The sequence below is a fragment of the Bicyclus anynana genome, chromosome 20 (assembly GCF_947172395.1).
Source record: "Bicyclus anynana chromosome 20, ilBicAnyn1.1, whole genome shotgun sequence".
Classification (NCBI taxonomy): Eukaryota; Metazoa; Arthropoda; class Insecta; order Lepidoptera; family Nymphalidae; genus Bicyclus; species Bicyclus anynana.
In genome coordinates this window covers 1874997-1901479 of record NC_069102.1, presented here as the reverse complement: position 1 = coordinate 1901479, position 26483 = coordinate 1874997, and the positions used below count along the sequence as shown (strand labels likewise).

At 41.3% G+C, this 26483-nt stretch overlaps 2 protein-coding genes across 11 annotated transcripts in view; one reads left to right on the top strand and one right to left on the bottom strand.

Moving 5' to 3' along the window:
* The window catches only part of LOC112047036 (phospholipid-transporting ATPase ABCA1), a 50544-nt gene that overhangs the window by 10646 nt on the left and 13415 nt on the right, over nucleotides 1-26483 (top strand). For all 8 annotated transcript variants that reach the window (XM_052887852.1, XM_052887854.1, XM_052887855.1 and 5 more), the window contains 21 exons: nucleotides 227-455; nucleotides 2209-2376; nucleotides 3107-3285; nucleotides 4020-4160; nucleotides 4732-4849; nucleotides 5824-5978; nucleotides 6853-7080; nucleotides 7375-7513; nucleotides 7964-8213; nucleotides 15057-15115; nucleotides 15285-15397; nucleotides 15757-15988; nucleotides 16945-17027; nucleotides 17991-18204; nucleotides 20240-20461; nucleotides 21919-22041; nucleotides 22962-23192; nucleotides 23480-23574; nucleotides 24276-24420; nucleotides 25398-25511; nucleotides 26199-26332. In XM_052887852.1, the coding sequence (XP_052743812.1) occupies nucleotides 227-455; nucleotides 2209-2376; nucleotides 3107-3285; nucleotides 4020-4160; nucleotides 4732-4849; nucleotides 5824-5978; nucleotides 6853-7080; nucleotides 7375-7513; nucleotides 7964-8213; nucleotides 15057-15115; nucleotides 15285-15397; nucleotides 15757-15988; nucleotides 16945-17027; nucleotides 17991-18204; nucleotides 20240-20461; nucleotides 21919-22041; nucleotides 22962-23192; nucleotides 23480-23574; nucleotides 24276-24420; nucleotides 25398-25511; nucleotides 26199-26332 (3372 nt within the window). The remainder of the gene's footprint in view (nucleotides 1-226; nucleotides 456-2208; nucleotides 2377-3106; nucleotides 3286-4019; nucleotides 4161-4731; nucleotides 4850-5823; nucleotides 5979-6852; nucleotides 7081-7374; nucleotides 7514-7963; nucleotides 8214-15056; nucleotides 15116-15284; nucleotides 15398-15756; nucleotides 15989-16944; nucleotides 17028-17990; nucleotides 18205-20239; nucleotides 20462-21918; nucleotides 22042-22961; nucleotides 23193-23479; nucleotides 23575-24275; nucleotides 24421-25397; nucleotides 25512-26198; nucleotides 26333-26483) is intronic.
* On the bottom strand, nucleotides 8283-14054 carry LOC128198008 (uncharacterized). 3 transcript variants are annotated; one of them, XM_052887849.1, is made up of 3 exons: nucleotides 12749-14054; nucleotides 12319-12415; nucleotides 9061-9275 (listed from the first exon to the last, which is right to left on the bottom strand). In XM_052887849.1, the coding sequence occupies exons 1-3, from the start codon at nucleotides 14048-14050 to the stop codon at nucleotides 9202-9204; spliced, it is 1473 nt and encodes a 490-aa protein (XP_052743809.1). In that variant the 5' UTR covers nucleotides 14051-14054; the 3' UTR covers nucleotides 9061-9201. The 3 variants fall into 3 exon arrangements, with proteins under 3 accessions (XP_052743807.1, XP_052743809.1, XP_052743808.1); XM_052887847.1 differs by having other exon boundaries at nucleotides 8283-12415; XM_052887848.1 differs by having other exon boundaries at nucleotides 12319-14054.

The following is a 26483-nucleotide window of genomic DNA, read 5'->3' as shown; positions in this document are numbered from 1 at the left end:
ACCGACAAAGACGTATCGCCAAAAGATTTAGCATTCCGGTACGATGTCGTGTAGAAACCGAGGAGGGGTGTGGATTTTCATCCTCCTCCTAACAAGTTAGCCCGCTTCCATCTAAGACTGCATCATCACTTACCATCAGGTGACAATGTAGACAAGGACTAACTTGTAAAGAACGAAAAAAAGACGAAGTCTCGGGCGTCTGCTAGTAAAATATATATTTTCACAGGAGTTGATCAGAATGGTGGGTGTATCGAGCAACCTGCTCAACATATCCCACTTCCTGAACGTGCTGCCGGCGGGTCTTGCCTACTGCCTGGCGGGCACCGTGCTGCTGACCGCCAGCGACCACCCCTACGTCGCCTTCTCCAGCCCAGGGATGCTGTTCACTGTGCTGATCTTGCACTTCACCAGCGTCGTGTCGATGGCGTACGCTGGCAGCTACTTGGTCAAGACGAGTAAGCATTGAAGCCTTTTTACACTTTACACATGATGACTTCTCTCTGGCGCAAGAATATCAAATTTAATATAAACTATATTAATTTCGCAATTTCGCGTAGTACATCGAATCATCATCATCATCATCATCATATCAGCCGATGGACGTCCACTGCAGGACATAGGCCTTTTGTAGGGACTTCCAAACATCACGATACTGAGCCGCCTGCATCCAGCGAATCCCTGCGACTCGCTTGATGTCGTCAGTCCACCTGCAGGGCTAGCACGGGCAAGGGAAAAATTTATCCACGGGGAGAGGATAAAACGTTTATCCCCCACACTCGTTTTATCCACTCACCGCGCATGGGCACGCCGGTAGATATAATATCCCCGGTGGATAAACGGAGGGAAAGACTTGTCAACCCATTTGTATATATCTTATAAATTGGCATTAGGTATATTAATAGTCCGAAATAAACGTAAATTTGATAATATTTGGTTATTTTGTGCATATTATTTATCTGTTTTCTGTTGGCATTGTTTTGTTTGGTGATTGTTTTTTGCGGTGGTTTGTAGTAGGTATCTATAGTATCTATCATACTAGCGGACCCGGTCAAGCTTCGTTGTGACATAAGTGCACTTATTCTCTATCCCTACTCTACCCTTCTTTACCTCTACCCCTACCCATAGCTGGGCACCGTTAAACAAATAGTTAACTTCGTTAATCGTTAATCCGCTACAAAAAAAGTTAGCTTCGTTAAACGTTAAAGCGTTACATTCCGGAAGAATTAACGCAAGTTAACGTTAATCGTTAATCCGTTAATATGACTGGTTAATATTGCATTTTTATATCATTGTGTGAGATCCCCACTGTAAAATAAAGGTGAGCACTGGGGAAAAGTGCCATAATTTGTTTTTAGTTGATTTTATCTATAATTTTAACATAAATATAGTAATTTGTTGATTTCTTTGAATAAAAAGTCTTTCATAATTTCTTACTTGTCTAAACCTGTTAATCACGTCGCGCGGTAAATAGTAGGCATTGGATTAACGATTAACGGACTTCTGCATATTAACGGAAGTTAACGGGTCCGTTAACATTTTTAAAAGTTAACTTAAAAGTTAATCCGTTAATAAAAATGTTAACTTCGTTAATTAACGATTAACGGATTAACGAGTTAATGCCCAGCTATGCCCCTACCCTACCCCTGCCCTACCCCTGCCCTACCCCTGCCCTACCCCACACCCAACACTGCGCTTACTAGTGCGGGGTCGCCATTTCAGCACTTTGGGACCCCAACGTCCATCGGCTCTTCAAACTATGTGCCCCGCCCATTGCCACAATACTACATGTACATCAAATAAGGATCCGAAATATATATAATATAATCCTATATTTATTATCATTGTACTAGCAAACCATAAACTAAATTTTACTATTTACAGAACAAAAGTTTAAAATGATATATAAAAATCAAAATAGATCGATGATGAAAATGAATAGATTATATTGCTAATGTCATAATTTCACTACTTCATGAAATTGATAAATTCACTTATTTTATGAAAACTCTGTTCGAGGAACCAATTATTTAATTTATTCTTAAAACTTAGAAGAGGCATTGTTTGCAACTTACTGGGTAGCTTATTAAAAGCCATTATTTCCATATAGTAAGCATTGTTTTTGAATTTAGATACTCGGGCAATGAAACAAAAAAAAAATTGGATACAATGGGAAAAAAATAATAATTTTGACTTTTTTTTTATTTACAGCCCAATACACAGTAACTATAGCGATCACTTTATATGTGGCCTTTGTCATACCGGTGGAAGTGCTGATGGAATACGAGATCTCGCAGTCTTACATACCATTGACGGGACTTCTGCCGCACGTGCCTATGGTATGGTTTTGGAGGGAACTGGCGATTTTGGAACAGTATGGTATGTGACACATATGTACATCATCATCATCATCATCATCATCATCATCATCATCACATCATCATCATCATCATCATCATCATCATCATCATCACATCATCATCATCATCATCATCATCATCATCATCATCATCACATCATCATCATCATCATCATCATCATCATCATCATCATCATCATCATCATCATCATCGCTAACAATCTATAGGGCTCCCGCACACGGGCCACCGGCAACAACCACAAAACGCCGATACCGACATATTTCCTGTATATCTAGTTTTCATACACTTTATATGGTCTCGTCGCACACGGCTGACGTCAGTGGCCGCCACACACTGCAATTGTCGCTGCTCGCTTCTTGTGGCCCGCACCGGCCACAAACCGCAACACGCCACTCACGCCACACGGGGGACAAAAACGCTGTCGTCCATTTTGTGACGTCATAATGTTACTAAACGTCAAACTTTTTAACGAATAACTAATATTTTGTCAAACGCTCCGTTTGGTAAAGGATTAGTCAACTTGACGTCATGAAACAGTTAAAATATAAACCATCATGGCTTTTCGGTTTCGGCTCGTATTGTCAAAAAATATTTATAAATTAAAATTTTCATGTAATCACGTCTCGAAAAATAATGATATTTTTATTTCAATCTAGTAGAACGACAATTAACTATTTATGACCATTTCAAAAAAGTGTATCTAGCCTATTGTTCTTCACTTTTATCAGGGAGCGGAGTAACCATGGAAACCATTGGCAACGTCCACGGCGATCAGAACGGTTCAGTGCTGCTGAGCTTCATAATGTTAGTGGTGCAAAGCGCTATATTCTTCTCCATCGCCTGGTACCTCGCGAGGGTCAACCCTGGGCCCTATGGTACTGCTTTGCCTTGGAATTTCCTGTGTCTGGTATGTTGATATTTTATTACATTATCTGACGCTCTGCGTTTTCACCCGAGTTCATGTTCCTGTAGAAATAGAAAAGAATTTTCAAAATCGTTTTATTAGTAGATCCAGAGATTACTCCCTACACTAACTCTCGAACTTTACCTCTTTATAATATTAGTATTACCGGACGCGGTGGCGCTCTACCAATAGGAATCGATCACGTGACTCTGGTTCAATAGCATCGCATCCAATACGGTACGCTTGAAAGTGTGGGGGCACCCTGCAACCACTCTAGTCTGCTAGTTTAGCGTGGTAATCGCGATTTCGGAATGGATAGTCGTCTTCCATTTGTTAAATAGTGATAGTGATGTAGAAGTTTAGAGAGTGAGTTATCCGTATAGTTACATGGCTGGGAGGCAACACGAGTGGAGAAGGGGAGTGTTGGTTAACTGTAAAAGACGTCTTTAACCCTCCTACTAGCGGTTGCCAGTCCGTGATTCCGCTCGTGCTTGACTCTCTGCTATACGATAGTTAATGTCCCATCTTATGCGGGCAACGAGCGGAAGGACTGCGCGAGTGTAAAGTCGAGCGCGCGAGGCAGAGGAAAGAACTGCGCGGGGCATCGCTTAACCCCCCGCGCCTCCCGGCCCTCGCGGGCCTTTGGGAGTGTTACGAACGAATTTGCCATGTTATAACCTATCGTCACTTCACAGCAACGGCTGACTTGTTGTTGAATAAACTGGAGTTATTTCCAGAAACAATACTGGATGCCGTCCAAGGTGCAGCCTGGTGACAGGGACGAAGAGATGGAGGAGGTTAACGTCGCCGACGCGCAGTACTTCGAGCCAGCGCCCAAGAATGCGGAGATCGGCATCAGAATCGAAAATGTCACCAAGGTATTGTAGATATTAGGCTCATGGATCTATGGACATCTGCCTTAAACTCCATTTAGTTCCATCTCATCCCAAAACAAATTCACCCCTTAAATATATTTTTAACAGACTCAGAAGTGGATTATAAAAATAAAAAAAATCAATGTCGTATAAAGGATATGATTCACAATATTTGTCAGGACAACTTGATTAATAAAATCAAACTGTAACCAAGATCCTAGAATGGCAGAAAATGAGCTTGATTGGAGTCACGCACTTGTGAACGTTGTGTGTAGGGTCAAGGGCGCCCTTGAAATTTAACCAACACTCCCCTTTTCCACTCAAGTCACTCTCCCCGCCTATCCCAAGTAACCCATGAAAAATTATACAACAAGAAATGTGTGCGGCTCGAACGCCATGAGCATATTGAAGCCGACCGCACGACGCGCGCCTTATATCGCAAGTCCTTCCCGCCGAAAGATCGGTACCCCTCTCTAACTCCCCGATCTTAACGGAAACAATTCGCGCCACCTGGTGTCATATCCGTCTCAGACTACTATTTCCTACAATGTTATTATTTTTGTGTTGTTGCCAGATATTCGGCAAACAGAGAGCCCTAGACAACGTGTCCCTGGACGTGTACAAGGGCGAGATTACAGTGCTGCTGGGGCACAACGGGGCCGGGAAGACCACCCTCATGTCTATTATCACAGGTACATTGATTGTCAAACAAGCAATAGGCTAGTTGACCCATTTTTTAAAGGTCTTAATTGTTGACTATCGTAAAAAAATAATTTTTAAATATTTTTTTTAACAATACAAGCCAAAACGCTATCCGCCATATTCAACTGTTTCATGAAGTCACGTAAACACTAAAAATAACTGTTTGACGATATAATTATTAGTTTAACGTTTATTCCTTTAGTAACATTAAGTAACATCGTGACGTCACACAATTGACGACAGCATTTTTGACGTTTAGAAAAATTTTATAAATACATAATTTGTAAATTAAGTTTTCTATGAAATCCTTAACTTTAATTAATTGATATTGATATATTATTTTGGACCCTTTTTTCTGTGCGGTTTATGTCTTTTGGGTCATTTAAGTCTCGCGACTAAAACCTGAACTAAAATTGACAGCGCCTTACACAAATCACAATAAGACCGCCATTACCAAATGACAATGAGAGTCATTAAGACATTAGCGCCGCGTTAGGGGGACTTCTTCCGTGAAAAGGACTTTAGATGTCTCTAGCTAGAGCTACTTGCTGCGCAGTGTGAATAGACGGTGTCTGTGGGTGTCTGCCACGCTACTTGTCTGTGACGCTCTGTGTCTGTAGATATAAACAGACCTTTATAATCGAACTCTATACACAACCGTTACTTAAATTACGTCGTATGCTGAAATCCGCTTATATGCATGTACGTGATTTGAATATAGATCGTGAAAGTGTAACGAAGACAGTTAGCCTAAACAAAAATGTAACCAGAGAAATAAAACACAGCCTCTACCGAGGCAGTGCCGCTATTCCTGGCTCTAAAAGCGGTTACGGTAATGGCGGGGCAAAGGGTGTTAGGAATCTCAGGCAGAAACCCTGCCAATTTTGTTCTGGTTTTGCCTGCGATTTAACTTAAGTTATGTCATGTACGTATGGACTGTAGCTACATACCAAAAATTGCGCAGGAATGTACAGCGCGAGCGAAGGCAACGTGTTTGTGGAGGGCATGCAGTCGGTGGCGCAGCGCGACGAGATGCGCAAGCTGCTGGGCCTGTGTCCGCAGCACAACCTGTTCTTTCCCGACCTCACCGTGCTGCAGCACGTCATGTTCTTCACTATGGTGAGAGACGGTGACTACACAAGTGGAACTCTGGACTAGTAAAATGCCACGCGTTCCTCTCGACGAGGCCTCCAGAAGTCATGTGCTCAAAAGAGATCTAACTTAGAAAAAATATATTTAAAAAAAATCCTATAAAGGAGATCATTCACGCTCCATACATTTCTGGGCTCTTTTTTGAAAGTGCCGGCCAACAAAAAAAAAAATGGCACGACTCGTTAGAATTAGTCGTTTGGAGCAATAGCTAATATAGCATAAAAGTTGTAGGAGGGCTCTGAACCAAGTTACACAGGTTCGACGATTCGTTATTTCCATACATTTTGTCGATTTTCAAAAGTGCCCGCCAAGAAAAAAAACTAATACGTATCGTTAGAACTGCCCATTTGGAGCAATAGTTAGTATGGCACAAAGATTGTATTTCTAGTTTTTTTTTTCTTAGCGGGCACTTTTAAAAGTTGACAAAATGTATGGAAATAACGAATCATCGAACCTGTATAATTTGGTTCAGAGCCATCTGACAACTTTTATGCCGTATTAGCTATTATTTCAAATGATTAGTTCTAACGATTCGTGCCATTTTTTTTCGTTGGCCGGCACTTTCAAAAAGGGCCCAAAATGAATGATCTCCTTTGCCATGGGTTTCAGGAGGACAATTGCGTTACTTAATCGGATCTGTTGGATAGCAAATTCATTGCATTATAGTTGTTAAACTGACAGTTGTCCTAGGGATATGCCATTTTCGACTATAAATGGAGCTATCAAACGGACCTGGTCAAGTTTTTAGTACGATTAAGAAGTAAATTTTCAAAATAATGTCTTGTTGTGTCCTTGTGATTTAAAAGTCATGCCACTGTTACCCAATCCACTTTGTTCACAGCTCAAAGGCACGTCGTACTCTGAGGCCAAAACATCCTCAAAAACCCTTCTAGCTCGGCTCGGTCTCGGCGACAAGCTGTCGACCTACAGCTCTCAGTTGTCGGGCGGCATGAAGCGGCGCCTGCAGCTGGCGTGCGCGCTGGCCGGAGAGGCCAAGGTGCTGGTCCTCGACGAGCCCACGTCGGGCCTGGACGTGGAGACCAGGCGGGAGCTGTGGGACCTGTTATTGGTGAGGAAACTCTTCCAGCTCGGCTCAATCTGTCCGACAACAGATGTAATTCCAAAAGAATCTCATTAGCAACCCTAAGTTTGGTAGTTTATGGTGTTACTCAAACTTCAATACCTCAGAGATCATGTTTTGTCAAACCTGGTCATTACTGATAGTGCTATAAGTTACAAGGCCAAACATAAGTCAGCTAACCCGCATTGATTTTAATATCCGTATCTCCTATAACTTGATTTCTACTAATGAGTAGAGCAATAAAGTCGATGCAGCAATGCTGATAATTCGCATTCTTGGCAGTCGCTTCGCGGATCGCGCACAGTGCTGATCAGCACACACTTCATGGAGGAAGCAGAAGCGCTCGGGGACCGCGTGGCGGCGCTTCACGGCGGCAAACTACGCTGCCACGCTACCACCATGCATCTCAAGCGAGCACTGGGTAACTTATGTCACTTCACAGGGTTTCTGGGCCTTTGGCCTAAGGCAGGATGTTCGTCGTTGTGCGTAAGTCCTCTGGTCCCATTTGGAGTTCCTCCAGCCAACCGAGCTCGTTCCAAAAGCTAAACCAAGCAGTAGACCTAGCATGCGTCAAAGACATCTCGTGAAGAGGAAAAGACATTCGACCAATAGGAGCGGAGTTGAAATATCGCTCTCTCTTTCCAACACAATGGAAACAGGATGCCGACACATTCCCGTAGGGGACTTTTAAGACGAACATTTGTACTACAAAAACGAAGGTTTTTGCAAAATCCGCTTATTCCGTTCGGCTCCGAGGCGACTTTTAAGACTACATTTGTACGAAAATGAAGGTTGCTGCAAAAATTCAGCTAATTCCGTTTGGTTTAATGAAATCCTTAGCTACTTAGGACTATATTATATTATTTTCCAGGCACTGGCTACCGTCTGACTTTCACCACAACCGGCCTACCCAACGAGCCCGCAATATCTGCAGCCATCGTCGACAAAGTGCCCGAAGCGACTGTCAAAGAGAGATCCCTCAACTCCATCTCTTACAATCTCCCCTCCAAGAGCAGTAACAAGTTCCCCACACTGTTCAACACGTTGGAGAGTAAGAGATCCGAACTCGGAATAGAGTCCATCGGAGTCGGGATATCGACTTTGGAAGAGGTGTTTTTGAAGTAAGTTCTTTTAATTATTTATCATCAAGTTAACATTTGACGCACTTGCCAGCCAATTCACTAACTTTAACGTATGTTAGCTACCTGATATAATTAACATCAAATCAATAACAACCGCATTTTTCGTATTCTATAAAACCCCAATATTAACAAAAATCACAATGTCATCTACCTTCTCTATGATATGCACGAAGAGTTCATAAAAAAATAAAGAAAATAGTCATCAGATTTAATTTTTATCTAAAACTTCAATTTTGATTAGTAAGCATTAAATAAATAATGGTTTCTTCTTTCGTATATATGTCTACTTACATATAATGTCGAACTTAGTTAATTGACTTGCTGTTGTTGCTGTGATCTTGCTGTGATGATGCAGTGTATGATGGTATAGTTATTACATATTGACTTATGTTGGTGAATTAGTGGATGAGTGGCAGCGTAGATTAATAAAAAGCAGCTTAGATTGTTACAGTAGTTGTACTAGTTTCTTTACATCTTTGGTTAATTAAAAATAGACATGTTGGTGAAAAATTTGACAATGGAAAAAACGACGCGTGCACCGAAGTGACAAGACCGAAACGCGCGGGCACAGATTAATACTTCACAGACCCATAATACATGTAATGTCAGTTAGACGGAGAATTTTGATTGACACCAACACAGAGCGCGAGCGCGAACATCCTCCGGCCCTTGAAATGAAGTTTTCAAGCTGAATCGTCACTTGGCAGCAGGCTTAGGCGATTGAGAGCACGTCTTATGGTCCCCTGGGCGGTAGCGACGTCGGCCACACGTGGTATGCCATCTGATCCAGGGTATAGCCTCGCCACTCTCCCCAGCTGCCAGCAGAGCGGTGGAGCATTAGGCTCCTTTATTAATACAAGATCATCCACCTTCAGATTAGTGCATTTGGTGCGCCACTTCACTCGCTGCTGTAGCTCGGCCACATATTCACTGGACCATCTTCTCCAAAAGTGTTGCCTGGCTCTCTCTAGACGTTGATATCGGTCCAAGCGGCTCTCCTTGACTTCGGCAAATGATGGGCCTGGTAGTGAACTAAGAGGTCTGCCAATTAGAAAGTGTCCCGGGGTTAGGCATTGGAGATCATTAGGAGAAGAGCTGAGAGGACAGAGGGGTCGGCTATTTAGGATGGCTTCAACCTGAGCAAATAGCGAGGATAGTTCCTCGAAGGTCAAATGCGCATTACCCATGACTCTATTTAAATGAAATTTAGCACTTTTTATTCCGGCTTCCCATAAACCGCCAAAATGAGGAGCGTATGCAGGAGAGAACTTAAATTCTATGTTTAACTTGGATGTAAAATCAACAACAGAGTTTTCATACTCCTTAGATGTCAAAAAACTTGTTATTTCACGCGCAGCACCTACATAATTACGGCCCTGATCACTCAGAAGAATATGTGGGATTCCCCTGCGCGAAATCATGCGTCTTAGACTTAAAATATAGGCTTTAGTAGAGAGTTCGCTAACGGCTTCTAGATGCACACACTTATATGTGAAGCATACAAAAATGCACAAATAACATTTACTAATCTTAGCACCCCTACCTTTACGATCAGTAATCAAAAAGGGTCCAGCAAAGTCGGTACCTACTACACTGAAGGGAAAGCTATTTGTGAGACGGTCTTTGGGCAAATTGCCCATGATATTGGTCATAGTCTCTCCTCTGAATCGCCGGCATTTAATACAGCTTCTAGTGGTATTTCTCGCTAGGTTCCTCCCACCTATTGGCCAAAAACGATTTCTAATAGAGGCCAGTAGGTGGGAGGGACCAGCATGCATCAAACGAACATGCTCATATTGAAACAAGATTTTTGTGAGGTGACTACTAGCTTGTAGTAAGATCGGATGTTTTTTATCATAGTCAAAGTCAGACAAGACCAGACGGCCTCCTACTCTCAATATGCCATCAACATCAATAAATGGATTAAGAGAAGACAAAATAGATTTTGGTTTAAGTGGTTCTTTGTTGGATAGTAAGATCAACTCGCTCTGAAAGGATTCCTTTTGTGATATCTTTATCAACAGACGCAAAGAATTCTCACATTCGGAGGCCTGCAGAGGACCTGTAAATTTATCATTGGGATTTCTTGAATTGTGGATAAAACGTAGCAACCATGCATAGGCGCGTTGTAGGTATGTGAATCTAGAAATATTGGTAATGTTAAAAAATGAATCATTAGACTTTTCAACCATATGAACCTTAAGCTCGGGTAACTCTACCATACTTTTGTTATGATCTTGTGAAGGCCAAGATTCCTCTGACCCTAACAAGAAATCAGGCCCGTGCCACCATAGTGGGCAAGGGCTTATGTTGGAGGGATCCACACCACGTGACACTAGATCTGCAGGATTTTGAGTTGTAGGGACGTAACGCCACAAACTAGAGTCTGACACTTCCTGAATTGCTGTTACTCTATTGGCCACAAACGTTTTTGCTGATTTAGATGTCTGTAGCCATCCCAGAACAACTTTGGAGTCTGTCCAATACACATGGCGATCAATTCGGCATCGCAAAGCCTGAGTAACTGAGTTAGAGAGATCTGAGCTTAAAAGAGCCCCACAAAGCTCTAAGCGGGGGATAGTCTGCCGTTTTATAGGGCTTACTCTTGATTTAGCACAAAGTAGACGAACCTGAACTTCACCTTTAGCATTGCAAGATTTAAGATAAATACAACAACCATATGCAAGCTCAGATGCATCACAGAAGCTATGCATTTCGATTCGAATGGGATTCTCGATTAAAACTTGTCTAGAGATTGATAGATTGGTAATATTTTGAAAACCTTTTACAAATGTACGCCACTCGGACTCAATGTGAAGTGGAACCTTATCATCCCATCCAAGCTTTGTTTCTGACCAAAGCCTTTGGATGATGATCTTGGGTTTTATGGTGCAAAGAGAAAGAAGACCAAGAGGGTCAAAAACCTTGAAGGTGCAAGACAGAATGGTTCTCTTTGTAATTACGCCTGGATCCGAAAACTTAATAGGGAAATTAAGTCGGTCAGACGACGACGTCCAACTTATTCCTAATGTGCTAGCAGCATTACTAATGGAAAGGTCACCTTGCGCGTTAGACAAGGATGAATTTAGCAACGCAGTAGAATTGGAGCGATATTTCCTTAGGTGAAAGCCTCCAGCTGCAAGAGCCCCGCTAACAGATTGTTGTACATGAATCAAATCCTCCTCGGTCTGAGCTCCTGTCAACAGATCATCCACATAGAAATCACTTTTAATTATGTCGGCAATCCTAGCCTCAGCACACTCCTGGCCACACTGCCATAGACAACGTGTGCTGAGAAAGCTGGAGCTAGCAAAGCCATACGTTACTGTATTCAATTGTAATGTTTGCAAAGACTGTGTTGGGTGTTCCCTCCACAGAATTAGCTGCAGGTCGCGATCTGATTCATGCACAATGATGCTCCTGTACATCTTCTCTATGTCTGCTGCTAGTACATATTTATATTGGCGAAAACGAACTAATATATTGAATAATGAATCTTGAACATTAGGTCCAACCATTTGGAGGTCATTGACCGAGAATCCAGAAGTTGTACGGGCAGAAGCATCGTATACAACCCTGATCTTGGTTGATTCGGAATCTAGTTTCAAAACTGGTAGATGAGGAATATAGTAAGCTGTATCAGGTGGGATTTCATTATACACAGATAAATGTCCTAGGTCTGCATATTCCCTCATGAACTCAACATACAACTTTTTTAGTAAAGGTTGCTTAATGAATCGCTTTTCAAGTCTAAAGAATCTTTGCTCGGCTAGTTTGTAGGAGTTCCCTAGACAATCTCTATTGCAACGAAGTGGGATTCTCACCCTGAATTGACCATTGTCATGGCGGCTGGTAGTCTCAAGGAAGTGCTGTTCACACAGTCTTTCTTCCTCAGTATAGCTTGGCTTAGATGGGACCTTTTCAAGTTCCCAGAACTTAGAAATTTGATTAGATAGGTCATCATCACTGCAAGCCAGATTGCAGTGGATGGTTTTGGATGTCTTAGACACAGATGGAACAATACCTATAGGGCCTCCTATTAGCCACCCTAGTAGAGAGCTGCGTAAAGTAGGGCGATGCTCACCAAGGGAATGATGCTCGGTACCTATGATACTCCAAAATAGTTCTGCACCCAGGATCATGTCTGGTTCAGAAGGTATATTGAACGTTGGATCCGCCAACTGGAAATTAGAAATATTGAAATGGTTTATATCAAATGTAACTTTAGGTATATTGCCAGTGAGTTTAGGCAGGACAAGACAGGTAGTAGTCGTAGAAAAGTCACTGCATTTTGACTGAATGCGCACTGAGCAACGTTGTGTATTAACATTTAGCTTTTGGCCGCCTATACCCATAATCTTGGTTGTAGTGCTCTGAGAAGCCAACCTGAGCTTTGTTTTCACTGATGCTGACAAAAATGAGCATTGACTCCCACTGTCAAGAAGAGCTCGCACTACCATTCTTTCATTAGTGGAGGGGTTGATTACATTTACCATGGCAGTGCACAGCAATACCTCAGTTGAAGACAAGGACGACATAGAGACTGTTTCAACAGGAGCGCTCGACTCATCCACCGACTCAGGGACATGTATAAGGGTGTTGTGGCGCTGCCTACAGATCTTGCAGCCACCTGGCAGCCGACAGTGCTCAACATTGCAGTTGTTGCGAAGACAGTTTCTGCACAAATTTAAAGAGGATACTAGAGATAGCCTGTCCCGTATAGATTTAGCTTTGAATGCTAGACACTCATAGACTCGGTGGTTGCCCTTGCATACCGAGCATGCAATGGCTTTTGTACTAGAAGACGTTGTGGCAAATGATTTAGATGTTTGGAACTTGTGTTTTGGAGAGCACGGCATATCCGCACTGGAGCTGCGTCTGATATTCTTATTTTTATTGATAGTCTCAAATACATCAGCCCGATTTCTCAAAAACTCAAAGAAATCATGCAATGTAGGCAAGTCCCTTATATTACTCCTACACTCCTCCCATTTGAGAGCTGTGGTAGCATCCAGTTTCTGAGAAACTATGAAGATTATGATCATGTCCCAGCTCTCGGTGGGCAATCCTAGTGTGTGGAGGGCACGTAGATTTTTTGAGATATGGTCTATAATAAATCTTAAGGATTTTTCAGATTCCCTAACCGTATCAATGTTAAATAAAGCCTTTAAGTGATTATTTATTAGTTGACGTTTATTATCATATCGTTCGCAGAGAAGCTGCCATGCCTTGACATAATTTTTATCCACGACTTCCAAGTTACTTATTACACGGGCGGCCTCTCCCTCTAAATAGGAATTTAAATAATAAAACTTATGGACATCTTTAATTTTGTTATTATCATGAACTAGGGATGTAAAAATATCTTTGAACTCCAACCACTTATAATATGAACCGTCAAATTTAGTAATTTGTATGGTAGGCAACTTAAATCCCAACAATGATCTGTCCCTATCATCCTCATTAGAGCAGCAAGAGTGCGAGGATTTTCTTGGTGAGGAGTTGTCAGCAATTAATTGTTGGGCAGTAGCAATACAGTAACAGAAATCTTGTTCAAGAATATCTCTAATATTTAATTCGACTTCTTGGCTGTCCACATTTAAAATCTCAATCTGAGTTTGCAATTCATCAAACTCAGTGAATAATCCCTCAAATCTACTTAATTTAATTGATAGCTTACTGATTTCTACTTGTGGGATAGACTTTGAATTACTCAAAATCTCCAAAGTATTTTTAAATTTAGTGAGACGACCTTTAAATGAGCTACGCTTTGACGTTAGTTCTCTAAGGGCAGTATCAAAACTCTCTTTTTCCATTTTAAATGATAAATAAAGTCAACGTTACGGTAGGTACGCTCCTCGTTTCTGGCGATAAACTCGGCGGTCAAGGTTATGAAGCTGATAGTTGACAGCTGAAGTCGCTGCAGGCTCTCGCCGTCGAGCGCGCAGTTAGACGCGAGGCGTGGAGAAGCCGCTGAAATAGATTGTTTGTGCTGGGCTGTATTACAAGTTCAATGACCTTTGGACTAGGTTAAGTTTACGACAAAGTTAAGGTTACTTAAAAACGCTCGCGAAAAGCACATGGTTGAATACTTGTCACTTGAGACCTTCGGAACAATTGTTGCAACAGTTAGAGCCGGGACCACAGGCGAGAAAAGGATTAATAAGGAACGGGCTCACTTTATCGCTGGGATCGCCGTCGAGCACCGCCGTCGCTCCTTTTTTCTTTGTCTTGATCTTGATCCGGCCGAAGCGCAGTTTATCCAAAGATTGCAAGTCGTGTATCACGGTCGCCAGTTTTGTTGGTGAATTAGTGGATGAGTGGCAGCGTAGATTAATAAAAAGCAGCTTAGATTGTTACAGTAGTTGTACTAGTTTCTTTACATCTTTGGTTAATTAAAAATAGACATGTTGGTGAAAAATTTGACAATGGAAAAAACGACGCGTGCACCGAAGTGACAAGACCGAAACGCGCGGGCACAGATTAATACTTCACAGACCCATAATACATGTAATGTCAGTTAGACGGAGAATTTTGATTGACACCAACACAGAGCGCGAGCGCGAACAACTTAAGATGTAATACTAGCAATGCCCTGACAGGGCCCCATGTATGCTAAGCTTATGTATTAGTTTGTAAGTGCATGGATGCTAAGTAAATAAATATCTCAATATCTCTACTAAGATGACGGGACAAACATATTTGTGCATCCTAAATAAAGGAATATCAACAGAAACGCATTCTTAGAAAATTTTAACAAGAGATATGTAAACATAGCGTGTTAAAAGAGTTCGAATAACATGTATTTTGTGTTGTGTACAGACTGTGCAGTGACGTCAAAACTACGTTTGACGAAGATGATATCGACGGAGAAACTTCTGGTGCGTAACGCTGCCTAACACTTTTTTTTTTAATTATATAACACCAAAATACTTGCTTATTTGATTTTTGTGGCGGCCAGAGGTTGACGTAAACGAACATGCGCGTGTTTACTAGTGTAATATACACTAGTAAGTAAGACATTGAAATAAATGTTCGTTATCGTTATAGAACCGATATTCGAGAAGTTGTCCGGCGTGCGGCTCTACGCGCACCAACTGTTGATGCTGGTCATAAGACAGTTCAAGTTCCTGTGGTCCAAGAAGATGACGTTCCTTTTGCTGGTGAGTGGTTTGAATTATTCTACGTGAGTTGTTGTTGAATGCGTTCACGTGCGTACGTGCGTGCGTACGTGCGTGCGTGTGTGCGTGTGTGTATTTGAATGGACAAACGGGTAATGATATTTTTTTTGTCTCAAAGCTGAATTATTGGGAGTGTATTTAGCTAAGTTTGATAAAAACGGTCCAATATGTGGCTACCACCATAAAATGGAGGAATTCATGTTTTTCACAGGTCCTGTATGGGTATATGATATGGGTATCAAACCCTCGATATGGGTATCAAATGAAAGGGCCTGATTAGACTACCACGACAAACTTTAATATTTATTCTTGTAACGAAAGACTATTATATTGTATTTCAGCAAGCATTCCTACCTATAGTGATGATATGTTCGCTGGCCTACATGTCCAACAGCGACCACATGAAGACTTACACAGAAAGTCCGGCCGTCAATATGAACCTGGACTTATACAACGGACAGATAGCGGACCGCAGGGTCCTGTACAGCGTCAATGAGACCGGTCTGAGGCAGATATTCATCGGGCAGAAGTACAAATTCGTGGACTTCAAGAGTGTGCCCAATGTTGAAGAAGGTAAACTATTTATTTTTATTCAATCACAAGTTTGCCCTTGACGATCTCACCTGATCTGATTTTCTCATGGCATCTGGTGTAATGTGAACTATGTCCAGTGTCTGTGAGGTACCTACTGTACCTTTGCCTATAATAATGTAAGAGTCCAATGTCAAAAGTTAAGCTAGGGTTGACACCTCGAGATTTAAAGGTGTGTGTGAAAAATTCTCGAGGTGTCAACCCTAGCTAAACTTTTGACATTGGGGAAATTCTTGAAATCCCTATCTTCTTCAGGATTCTGACTAGAAAGCTCGTATTTTTTATAGGCATGTATTACTCCTTCCTAACTCCTGGTTGATGGTGGTAGGGTATTTTACCAGACACCTTGTATATCCATATATCCATGTATTATAATCATTATAATATACATCGAGTTTCGCTTTAGTATATCTGATTTTATTAACCGACTTCAAAAAAGAAGAAGGTTCTCAACTCGACGCGTCTGATTTTTTATTTTATTTTGTTACCTCATAACTTGGTAATTTATTAAGCATTTTAAAAAAATATGTTTTTGTTCGAAAGAGTATACTTCCAGATTCCCAGAGGTCCCATTGAATTTTCATAAAAAATTGGTTTAGTAATTCTGTGTTGTAATCAAAATAACTGAAATATATAAAACGAATTGCCCATATTGTGGCGTTTATGGTCACTATGGTGGGACAGACTATAAAAAGAGTAATTTTTAGAAAAACAATTGAAACATTCCAAGATGCAGTCACTCTAAAAAGCGAAAAATAATATCGTACCTGTAATATCGTACCTGGCGGTGCCAAAAAAAATACATAATTAACCTTAAGAGCATACTTGGCATAGCACCGCTATTTTTGTTAAAAATATTTTATTCCCAATACCTATTATACAATTCAAAAATACGCGGTGTTTGTTAAATCTGTGACTAACCATTAAAATGTTTCCAGCTATGCTCAGGATTGGACGCAAAAACATACTCGATTACAAAAACTATTTAGTTGGAAGTGAAATTAACGACACGCATGCGAAGGTGAGTGTATTTTTTTTTAAATAACAGTCATACGATAACAATCTGCCCTGTATTATAATCATAAACAATTTATTGGAAAAAAAATCAATTAATATTTTTTTCTAAAAAATCGAAAATGTCGACTGGTTCTTTAATTAAGTGAATAATTTTTTTTTTGATTGATCTCCTATTTTCACAAATCAAGGTATTTTAACCTACCTAGTTAACGATTTGTTAAATTATTGATTATTTTTTTCAACAAGCAATTGTGTCATAGATTAATGAGTTATTAGATATTACAAAATGAAGATAATTTTCTAAAAGGAATTTTTATATTTGTCCGATTTTATCTTTAAATCGCGGACGCCTGCTATTTAGTCGCGTGAATACGGTTTGTTCAAAAATCCCGAAGAACCATGGTTTTTTTTGGGATTAAAAGTAGCCTAAAACATATTTTATCCCGCTAAAACCCACCTCCAAGGTTCACTTTATCTATATGTTTGGACGAAAATGTCGACGATGATGATGTTGATTATGTTATAACTAGCGGACCCGATCAAGCTTCGCTTTGACTCATTCCCTACCCCTATCCTATTCTACTCCCACCCTACCCCTACCCTGCCCCTGCCCTAACCCTACCCTATCCCTTCCCTACCCTGCCCCTGCCCTAACCCTACCCTATCCCTACCCTTACCCTGCCCTACCCCTACCCTACCCCTACCCCTACCATACTCTTACCCTACTCCTACCCTAACATACCCTTACTCAACCCTACACCTACTATACAATACTCCCACCCAACACCTGCCTTACCCAGCTCTACCTTTCCCCTACCCTAAGTATCCTATGTCCTTCTCCTGGTTCTAAGCTACCTCTCCACCAATTTTCAGCCAAAGCAGTCAAACCGTTTTTGAGTTACAGCGTTGTAACACTTATAAATCAAGAACGGATATCGATATAGATAATAAACATTGGTATATTCAGGTGCTGTATACAACGCTGTACCGGCACGCGGCGCCCGTGTCGCTCAACCTGCTGTCCAACATGATCGCCGGCCAGATGATCCCCTACGCTGTAGAGGACACCATCACCACCATAAACCACCCCCTAAGCGACCGCGTTCACCCCGCTTCCTCCAATATCCGGCAGCCGAAGGATAAAACCTTGAGTCTGATTTGGGCAGTCGGTATCGTTTTCAGTAAGTCTTTACGTTAAAGTTATTAAAGTCAAAGTCAGAGTTCATTTATCTCAATTAGGCTTAGTTTATAAGCACTTTCGGAACGTCAGGTATATAATTATAATGGTGATAATAATTGGTCGAAAACTTAGAATTAATTGTTACGAGGCTTCCAAACGAGCCCACAACAAAGTCAGCCAGGGTTAATTTTTTGGTTATCACCATTCACAGAATAAAGAATGATTCAGAATGAGTCTTTAACAGCAGCGTAGTGAAACCCATTAAAAACAAACGTCACTCGTTTCCTTGACATCCGCATATAAAACATTTTTCACTTTGACTAATGTGCGCTTCTTCCCTACCCTTCCCTACTCCCACCCTACCCCTACTCTACTTTCCCCTAACCTATTTCTGTGTACCGAATTTTACCTTCCTACCTTGAAAACTGCGAAAAGTCCCATGTAAAATTTCACCCCCTCTTCTAAAAGATTGGGGCCGGATTAAAAAAAAATATGAACGTTGCTTTTTAGTCACAAATAGCCTGCATACCAATTTCTAGCTTTCTACCTTGAAAATTGCGGAATGCTCCTTACTAACTTCCACCCCCTATTTTGGGGAAGTGGGGGATTTCGTTATCAACCCATATTCGGCTTACTGCTGAGCTCGAGTCTCCTCTCAGAATGAGAGGGGTTAGTCCAATAGTCCACCACGCTGGCCCAATACGGATTGGGAGACTTCACACACGCAGAGAATTAAGAAAATTCTCGGGTATGCAGGTTACCTCACGATGTTTCCTTCACCGTTTGAGACACGTGATATTTAATTTCTCAAAATGCACACAACTGGAAAATTGGAGGTGCATGTCCCGGACTGGATTCGAACCTACACCCTCCGGAATCGGAGGCAGAGCTCATATCCACTGGGCTATCACTGACTGAGTGATTAGAAACAGACAAAAAGTATATTATTGTCCCCAGTAACGCTGTGCACAATCATAAACGGCGTGGTGCTGTATACGGACTGACATAGTGGCCCTTTCATACAAACACTTCAACGCTTGGATATAAGTGTAGTCGATCCGGTACCTTTGCAAAGACCTCAGCACAGCCCAAGTTTCCACCGAGTCGAAGGCTTTCTCATAGTCCACAAACGCTAAGCAAAGTGGCTTGTTATACTCTGCGGCATTCTTTTTTTTATTTATTTATTAAAGGAAAACAAACAGCTTTACATATTACTTAAAATTATATATATATATATATATATATATATATATATATCATATATAGTTGTTGACATTAAGCCAGCGAAGTTTTCACATATAAATTAAGAAATAATTACAAAGTACATAAATAATAATATAATAGATACATTTAATTTTTTATTTTGGCTCGTATACATTTGTATAACGTAAGGCTTACATCTGCAATCAGGAAACGAATTAATCACATTTCCTGCGTGCAGACGCAAACATTCCGTACTTATAAAAGAATATATCAATATGTTGGTATTTCTTATTATATTTATCACAAGATCTCTGCAAGAATTTGTTTTGCAGTAATTTCGATGTGCTTGTGATAGTTGAAATGTATTGTACTGCCGACATTTTCTCATTGACGGTTTAGGTACATTAAATTTTATTTTATTTAATAAGTAAGGACAGTCGATCATACCATTAACTAATTTATATAAAAATATTGGATCCTTATGTTCTCGTCTTAATTCTAATGAAGTTAGACTAATAACAGAGGAGCCAAATCTTTTATTGATGCATTTCACAAACTTACGCTGAATGTCCTCAATCATATCGACGTGACAGGCATACTGTGGGTTCCAAGCGGTAGAGGCGTGTTCCAAATGGGATCTCACCAGAGAGTTATAAAGTAAAATAAGGGATTTAGGGTTTCTGAAATCAGTGGTTTGACGAAGGACAAATCCAAGCATCTTGTAGGCATTCTGTATAACCTGCCGCAGCGTATGGATGTGGTCTATGCCACTAAAGCCAGTCAACGACTACTACTATTATCGTGTATGTTGTGAATAGAAGGATTGTCCCCAGTAACGCTGTGCACGATCATAAACGGCGTGGTGCTGCCGTGCAAGGAGCGCGCGTCCGGTTCGCGGCACATACACGTCATGACGGGCTGCCCGCCCGCGCTGCACTGGGCCGCCACGCTGCTGGCGCACCTGCTCACGTACGCCGTCGTGCTGCTGCTGCCGATCATCATCACCGCCGCCGCCATAGACAAGGACCACACGATCGACCAGCCGGAGTTCCTCGGTGAGTGGTTTCAGAGCTCGAATAGACAAGGACCACACGATCGACCAGCCGGAGTTCCTCGGTTAGTGTTTTTAGAGCTGTAAACCAATGATAAGTTTGCCGAATAATGGGCTAGTTGACACTTTTTTTATGATCTTAAATTGTTCATTATCGTTCTACTAGATTATTGAAAAAAGAATATCATATTTTTTGAGACGTGATTACATGAAAATTTTAATTTTTAAATATGTAGTTTTTTTGTCGGCTATGATGATGATATTTCAATTGTTTCATGACGTCACTTTAAAAAATCCCTTAATGTACGGAGCGTTTGGCAAAAATATTGATTAACAATTAAGTTGACGTTTAGTACATCAATCAGTCATAGAATGGAAGTTTGGAAAATTTAAAAAACTGCAACTGCACCCGATCTCTACGCCGATTGTAGATCTAGACGCCCGAAAAATGTCCTTTATGATCCTGACGATGAAATAACGACGACAACGCTTCCCAGGCAACATAAACACAAGCCACACAGCAGCCGGCGAAGACGGTTACTCAAGATCTCGGGGGCGCCCGGACTGATACACTCAGGCAGGACAGCCCTCTAAGCCGAGGTCCGCCGTCCGAGTCTCAGTGCAGACGCCTTTAGAGAGTCCTTCCACCCACCTCTTCTGCTTTTGCCTTCGGGCCCCGTCAGGCGATAGTCAGCGCTCACCCAAACCCTACCGATCACGCCGTTGAGGTGTTTAAGGAGCCTACAGCATTTAGACAAAAAAAAAATTTTTGGTGAAACATTGTCCGTTGAAGCACTCAACTTCCGACAGCGCATCGCGTCACAATCTCCCCACCTCGTTTCTTGACCGTCGGCTGATCCGTTGACATGTGTATTTAATTCCGCGAGAACACAAACATTTACCAGTTAAATTCAGTTCTAGAGGCTCTCACATGTTTGTATGAAAGTCTTTCATTTAATATGCTACAAACTTTAAATTTAGCAGTGAGGTGGTAGTTGGTAGTCGTCTGTTACAAACCCATTATAAGACAGGGCTGGATTAAAGAGGTCTAAAGGCTCTTAAGCTTAAAAAGTAAGGACTTTCATATGAACTTGCGAAAGCCTTTAGACCACCTTACATCGGCCCTATCGCAAAATCCATTCATAACCAACGTACACATCCATTCTTCTTCTTACAGTACACTTCGAAGGTCAGCAATCATTATGGAAAATCTTGAATTAAGGATACAGCAGCCCTGAATAGTGATCAAATGCTTTTATTGAACCACTGGTAAAAGTTTTCTTTAAAAAGAATTAACTTTAACTATTTGACCGATTTGAAAAATTCTTCTACCAATAGAAAGCTACATTATCAGGGAGTAACGTAGGGTATATTTATCTCCGTATCCCACGGGAATGGGAATTACGCGGGTGAAACAGCGAGGTTGAGCTAGTGCAGTCAACCAGTGGCGTTGGTCGGCAGGTGTGCTAACGCTGGTGCTGCTGCTGGGCTGCATGGCGTACATGGCCTTCATGTACCTGGTGAGCTGCGCGCTGGGCGAGCGCGGCGCCAACATTCTCCTCGCCGTCTGCGTCATCTTATTCAGTAAGTGTGTGCTAATAGTCTAAGATCCGGCATTAGAAATATATACACTCATCTGTTATTATTTTATTAGTGCTATGAAATAAATGATAGATAAGTTGACAGTGACACATTGCAAATACACTACCAGACACATTTTTCACAACAAAATCTAGGAAACCATGAACTAGATCGAAGGCTACTTAATACAGCTAAATTAAGCGTAAAATAAGCTTTAATTTGACGTAATATTAGACGACTAAATAACTGATGAGGTTTTTTATATAACATTACTTAACTGTTTATATCTGGCAACCCCACAGTTGCAGTGTGAAGCAAGCAACTTTTACTTTTTCAATTCTTCTGGGTATAATCTATTAACTAGTGTGTAACCAATGAGAGAAGGAGCCCAAATAAATTAAAAAAAAAATCATTTAATACTGTACTGCGAACTTCATGATTGGCTACCGTACATACTTATGGTAGAAGCTTGAGCTGACAAACTTACTGCTTTTATATAATGACGAACGTCTGGGGATCATGGGTTTTTAATCTGTATGTCATAGCGCGCATCGTAGATCTACTGGTGAGCTTAAAGAACCCCAGAGTTTAGTTTCACAATTAAACATCTTATTCGTTCTTGCTAATCTATATCATCGCCTTCATAGTACTCCCTATACGATACCAGATTCTTGCGGGTCAGACATAGGCAATCATTGAAATGGGAAGAGAAATATGTGGGAAAATTTTGTTTGGCATTGTCTGTTCTTTACAATTCGAAGGGTAAGCCTTGATTCATATACCGATACATCTTATGTAATAAGAACGTAAAGAACATTGCCGTGTGAACGTAGCGTAGGGTTATCAATGCAAATAAAGTCGCTACCTAAAATATTTGTCCGAATAAGTCAAATAGCCGTTTGAAAAATCGTTTTCATTTGCAGGTATCATAACGCCTATAATGAAGGTATCGATGAGTTTGCTCGAGATCGAGCGAAAAGGTGTCACGTACGTGTTGGTCACGCTGTGCGGGTACTTGTTGCCGCCGCACACGTTCACTATGGCGGTCGGGACGACCGTACACAATGCAGGGTTACAAGCGTACTGCGTGTTGAACAGGGATATGTGCGGACAACTTACCCCCATACCCGGCTTTGATCTTAACAAGTGTTGCGGTGAGTAGCTTTCTTTTATTCAATTACCCTTGGGAAAGGTACAAGTTTATTATACTCACCTTTGACTAACTACGCGGAATCGTACCAGAACAATAAAAAGCTTGACGGAATGCTCAGCCAAAGCTTATACCGCGAGGCTGAAAAGTCCGAAAGGTGTTATTTACGTGTTGATCACGCTGTGCGGGTACTTGTATAAAAATATGTTAAAACTATTTAAAAATGTGTTTTTGAAACGTCATGAATTTTATTACTTTTAGATATTCAAGTATTTCTTTTTTTTATTATAGTTCAAAAAGTATCACCCGTCTGTTACTTCTGCATCGATAAGTACACGCCCGCAGAGCACATGCTGATTCTTCTGTTTCAGTTTATTGTTTATATGGTGAGTGCTAACTTGGAAAGTAAAACTAGTCGTAGTTTTTAGTTTATTAGTATGTTTTAGATACCTTTTTCACTTTCAACCATGAGTAAAATTCAATGCAATGTTAATTCGCTTCGCTCCGAAAGTAGTCCGTCTCGAATCCAATCTACCGTTTTAACAGAATCCTTAGGGCTGTGGGGGAAATAGTTCCGGGGCATAGCTCACTGTGGTGTTTGCCAATAAAACTGACTCGAACAATCCGAAACACGCTAACATCACCGATCAATTGTGGACCTTATGGACCTAATAATAAGGTCCTTTGGAAAAAGTATCATAATACATGGACCTTGCTCACGAGATTACCGCCATGTGGAATGTTGAGTCAACTATTGTTCCGATAGTTGTTTCAGTCAATGGTCTTATAGCGAAAAGCTTCGACCAACACCTTAAGAAGCTTTCGCTTAACTGTTGGATCAAGAGTCCGATACAAAAGGCAGTGATTTTTGAGACGGCGCGTATTGTGAGGAGGTTCCTCACTCTGGAGCCCTGAATACCGGTTGCTTGGGCACTCAAATGTCCCGGAGAGTGAATTTTTTTTTACAAATATTTAATAATGTTTTGTATTTTATACTTATATTGTTAAAATTAAAAAAAAAAAAGAAGTAATAAATAAATGAGAGATAAAAAAGGTCCTTTGCAATAACAGTTATCATGTGTTGCAGACGCTAGTGGTGCTAATAGAGCACGGCGTGCTCAACAGTCTGTGCGACCGCGTGTTCAACGCAGCCTACGCGCCCGCCGCGCCCGCCACCGCGCACGAAGCCGTCCGCTCTGAGAAGGCCTACGTCGACAAGGCTATCAAGCTGCGTAAGTTTTTTTTTCTGTCTGAGTAGGTACCGATAGCTCCCTACGGAACCACTACGGCGTCACCGGGGGGGTGCGTAAGTCTCTCTACACTACTGTTACGAGTTCCTTGATTACGGGTGGTATTAACATTCATTATTTATATTAGGGAGGGGAGGTATTTGTACGAAGTTGTTGCAACAGTGATGGTATAAATAGAGGCAGCGTGGACACCGTCACGCTGCTGACTGCGTTAGTGATTTCGTGCAATAGTGTTATTTTGTAATTATTGATAATGTTTTAATTGTTAAGTGTGGGCATAGAGAACACGTCACGTCATATTACTGCATAGTATAGAATCGCGTGCTCATTTTGAAGAATTAAAACTATAAAAAATATTGAAGATACAAGATACATTAAGGTTGAATTCCACCTGCTGGTAGTTGAAAGAAAAAAGACATTTTCTTGAAGTCGGTTAAAAATACGGATGCGCTTTGACAAGGTTCAATTGCAACTGTCTAATCAATGTTTTACTAATAGCTGCGTAATGTTGTTATGTGTGATAACAATGATGTTATGTAGAGTTGTGTACATAATGTTTTGTTTCAGATGTATGACTGTGTGTTACTTATTTAGCTTATTAATCTCTACACGAATCTCAGACCAATTATTGTATAGGACCTGCCTCGCTAGACGTTACTTTTCTGTCAAAGTATATGATCAACGATCTAATGCGATTATAAAAACTGTCCCTATAGAATCGATGTTAAATAGTTGTAATCGTGTTCGTCGGTTAAAGAGCTCCGTTAAAATACCTTTTTGTGTAATTGAGTTGTGTAAAAAACGGGCAAAAACTTCTAGTTTAGTATAAGATATATACAAAATCTAAGCTCGTTTTCCCCAGAAAATGACAGACAATTTTGTTCGTGACTATAAGTGCGATACAGGTCCTTCTATAATTGGTCTGAGACACGAATTAATGTGACACGATTGTCCCACAGCTAGCAACCAGATCCAGGACGCGATGCTAGTGAGCGACGTACACAAGAAGTACTGGAAGCTGTGCGGCAAGGGCTGCAACGCGGTGCGCGGCATCGACTTCTCCGTCAAGCGGGGTGAGCAGAACGCACACGCATCCAACGTTCACGCAGCCAACGCACACGCATCCAACGTACACGCAACCAACGCACACGCAGCGAACGCACAAGTTACACTCAGGCGCCAGACTCGTTCCTGTGGCGCTAACATTCGAACGATCTTTGTCTTAGTCTCGTGATTGACAGAATTCAGCCAATAGGGTATCATATCAAATTTAATATAAACTATTGTAGGAAATAGTAGTCATCGCTCGATCACGTGGTGGCTTGTGCCGACGCTAGGTGGTTCGATACAAGGCGCTCATCGTACGGTTGGCTTCAGTATGTCCACATTTGTTTTTATAAAGGGGAGTGTTAGTTAACTGTCAAGGATGTCTTTAAGCCTACATACAACGATCACAGGTTCGTGACTTACGGGACTCCGTGTATAATACGCTAAAATCAAGACGTCAGAAGTGTTTTCGGAAGGAGACTGTGTTCAATCAGAACACGAACAAACAGGAAGAAAGAAACGTGGCTTTTGACTCTGGGTTCAGATTTAAAGTTTCTTTAAAGCCGCATCAACTATCGTCCGTCACTTCTGGTGTTATTCTTGCCGCATAACCCACGTGCCGACAATATAGATTCAAAGTCTTTCAGTTTTTAGAAGTTAGAAGTTCGTGTTAATTAATATTTTTAATTAAAAACAATACATGTTGTGTATAGGGGAGGTTTTCGGTCTGCTGGGCGTGAACGGCGCGGGCAAGTCCAGCACGTTCAAGATGCTGACGGGCGTGGAGTGCCCCACGCGCGGCACCATCTTCGCCAACGGACACTTCAGCGGCAAGAACTCCAGCAAAGTGAGTTATACCATACACATTCGCATCTACCTCATTTGCGTTACGTGCGTTCGGTACTGGTTCGTCACACAACGTTTCAACGGATCGACGGACGAGAGACGAAGCGGGGGCAGAATTCGCTGTTGAGCTCTGTTGCTACCACAGAACACAC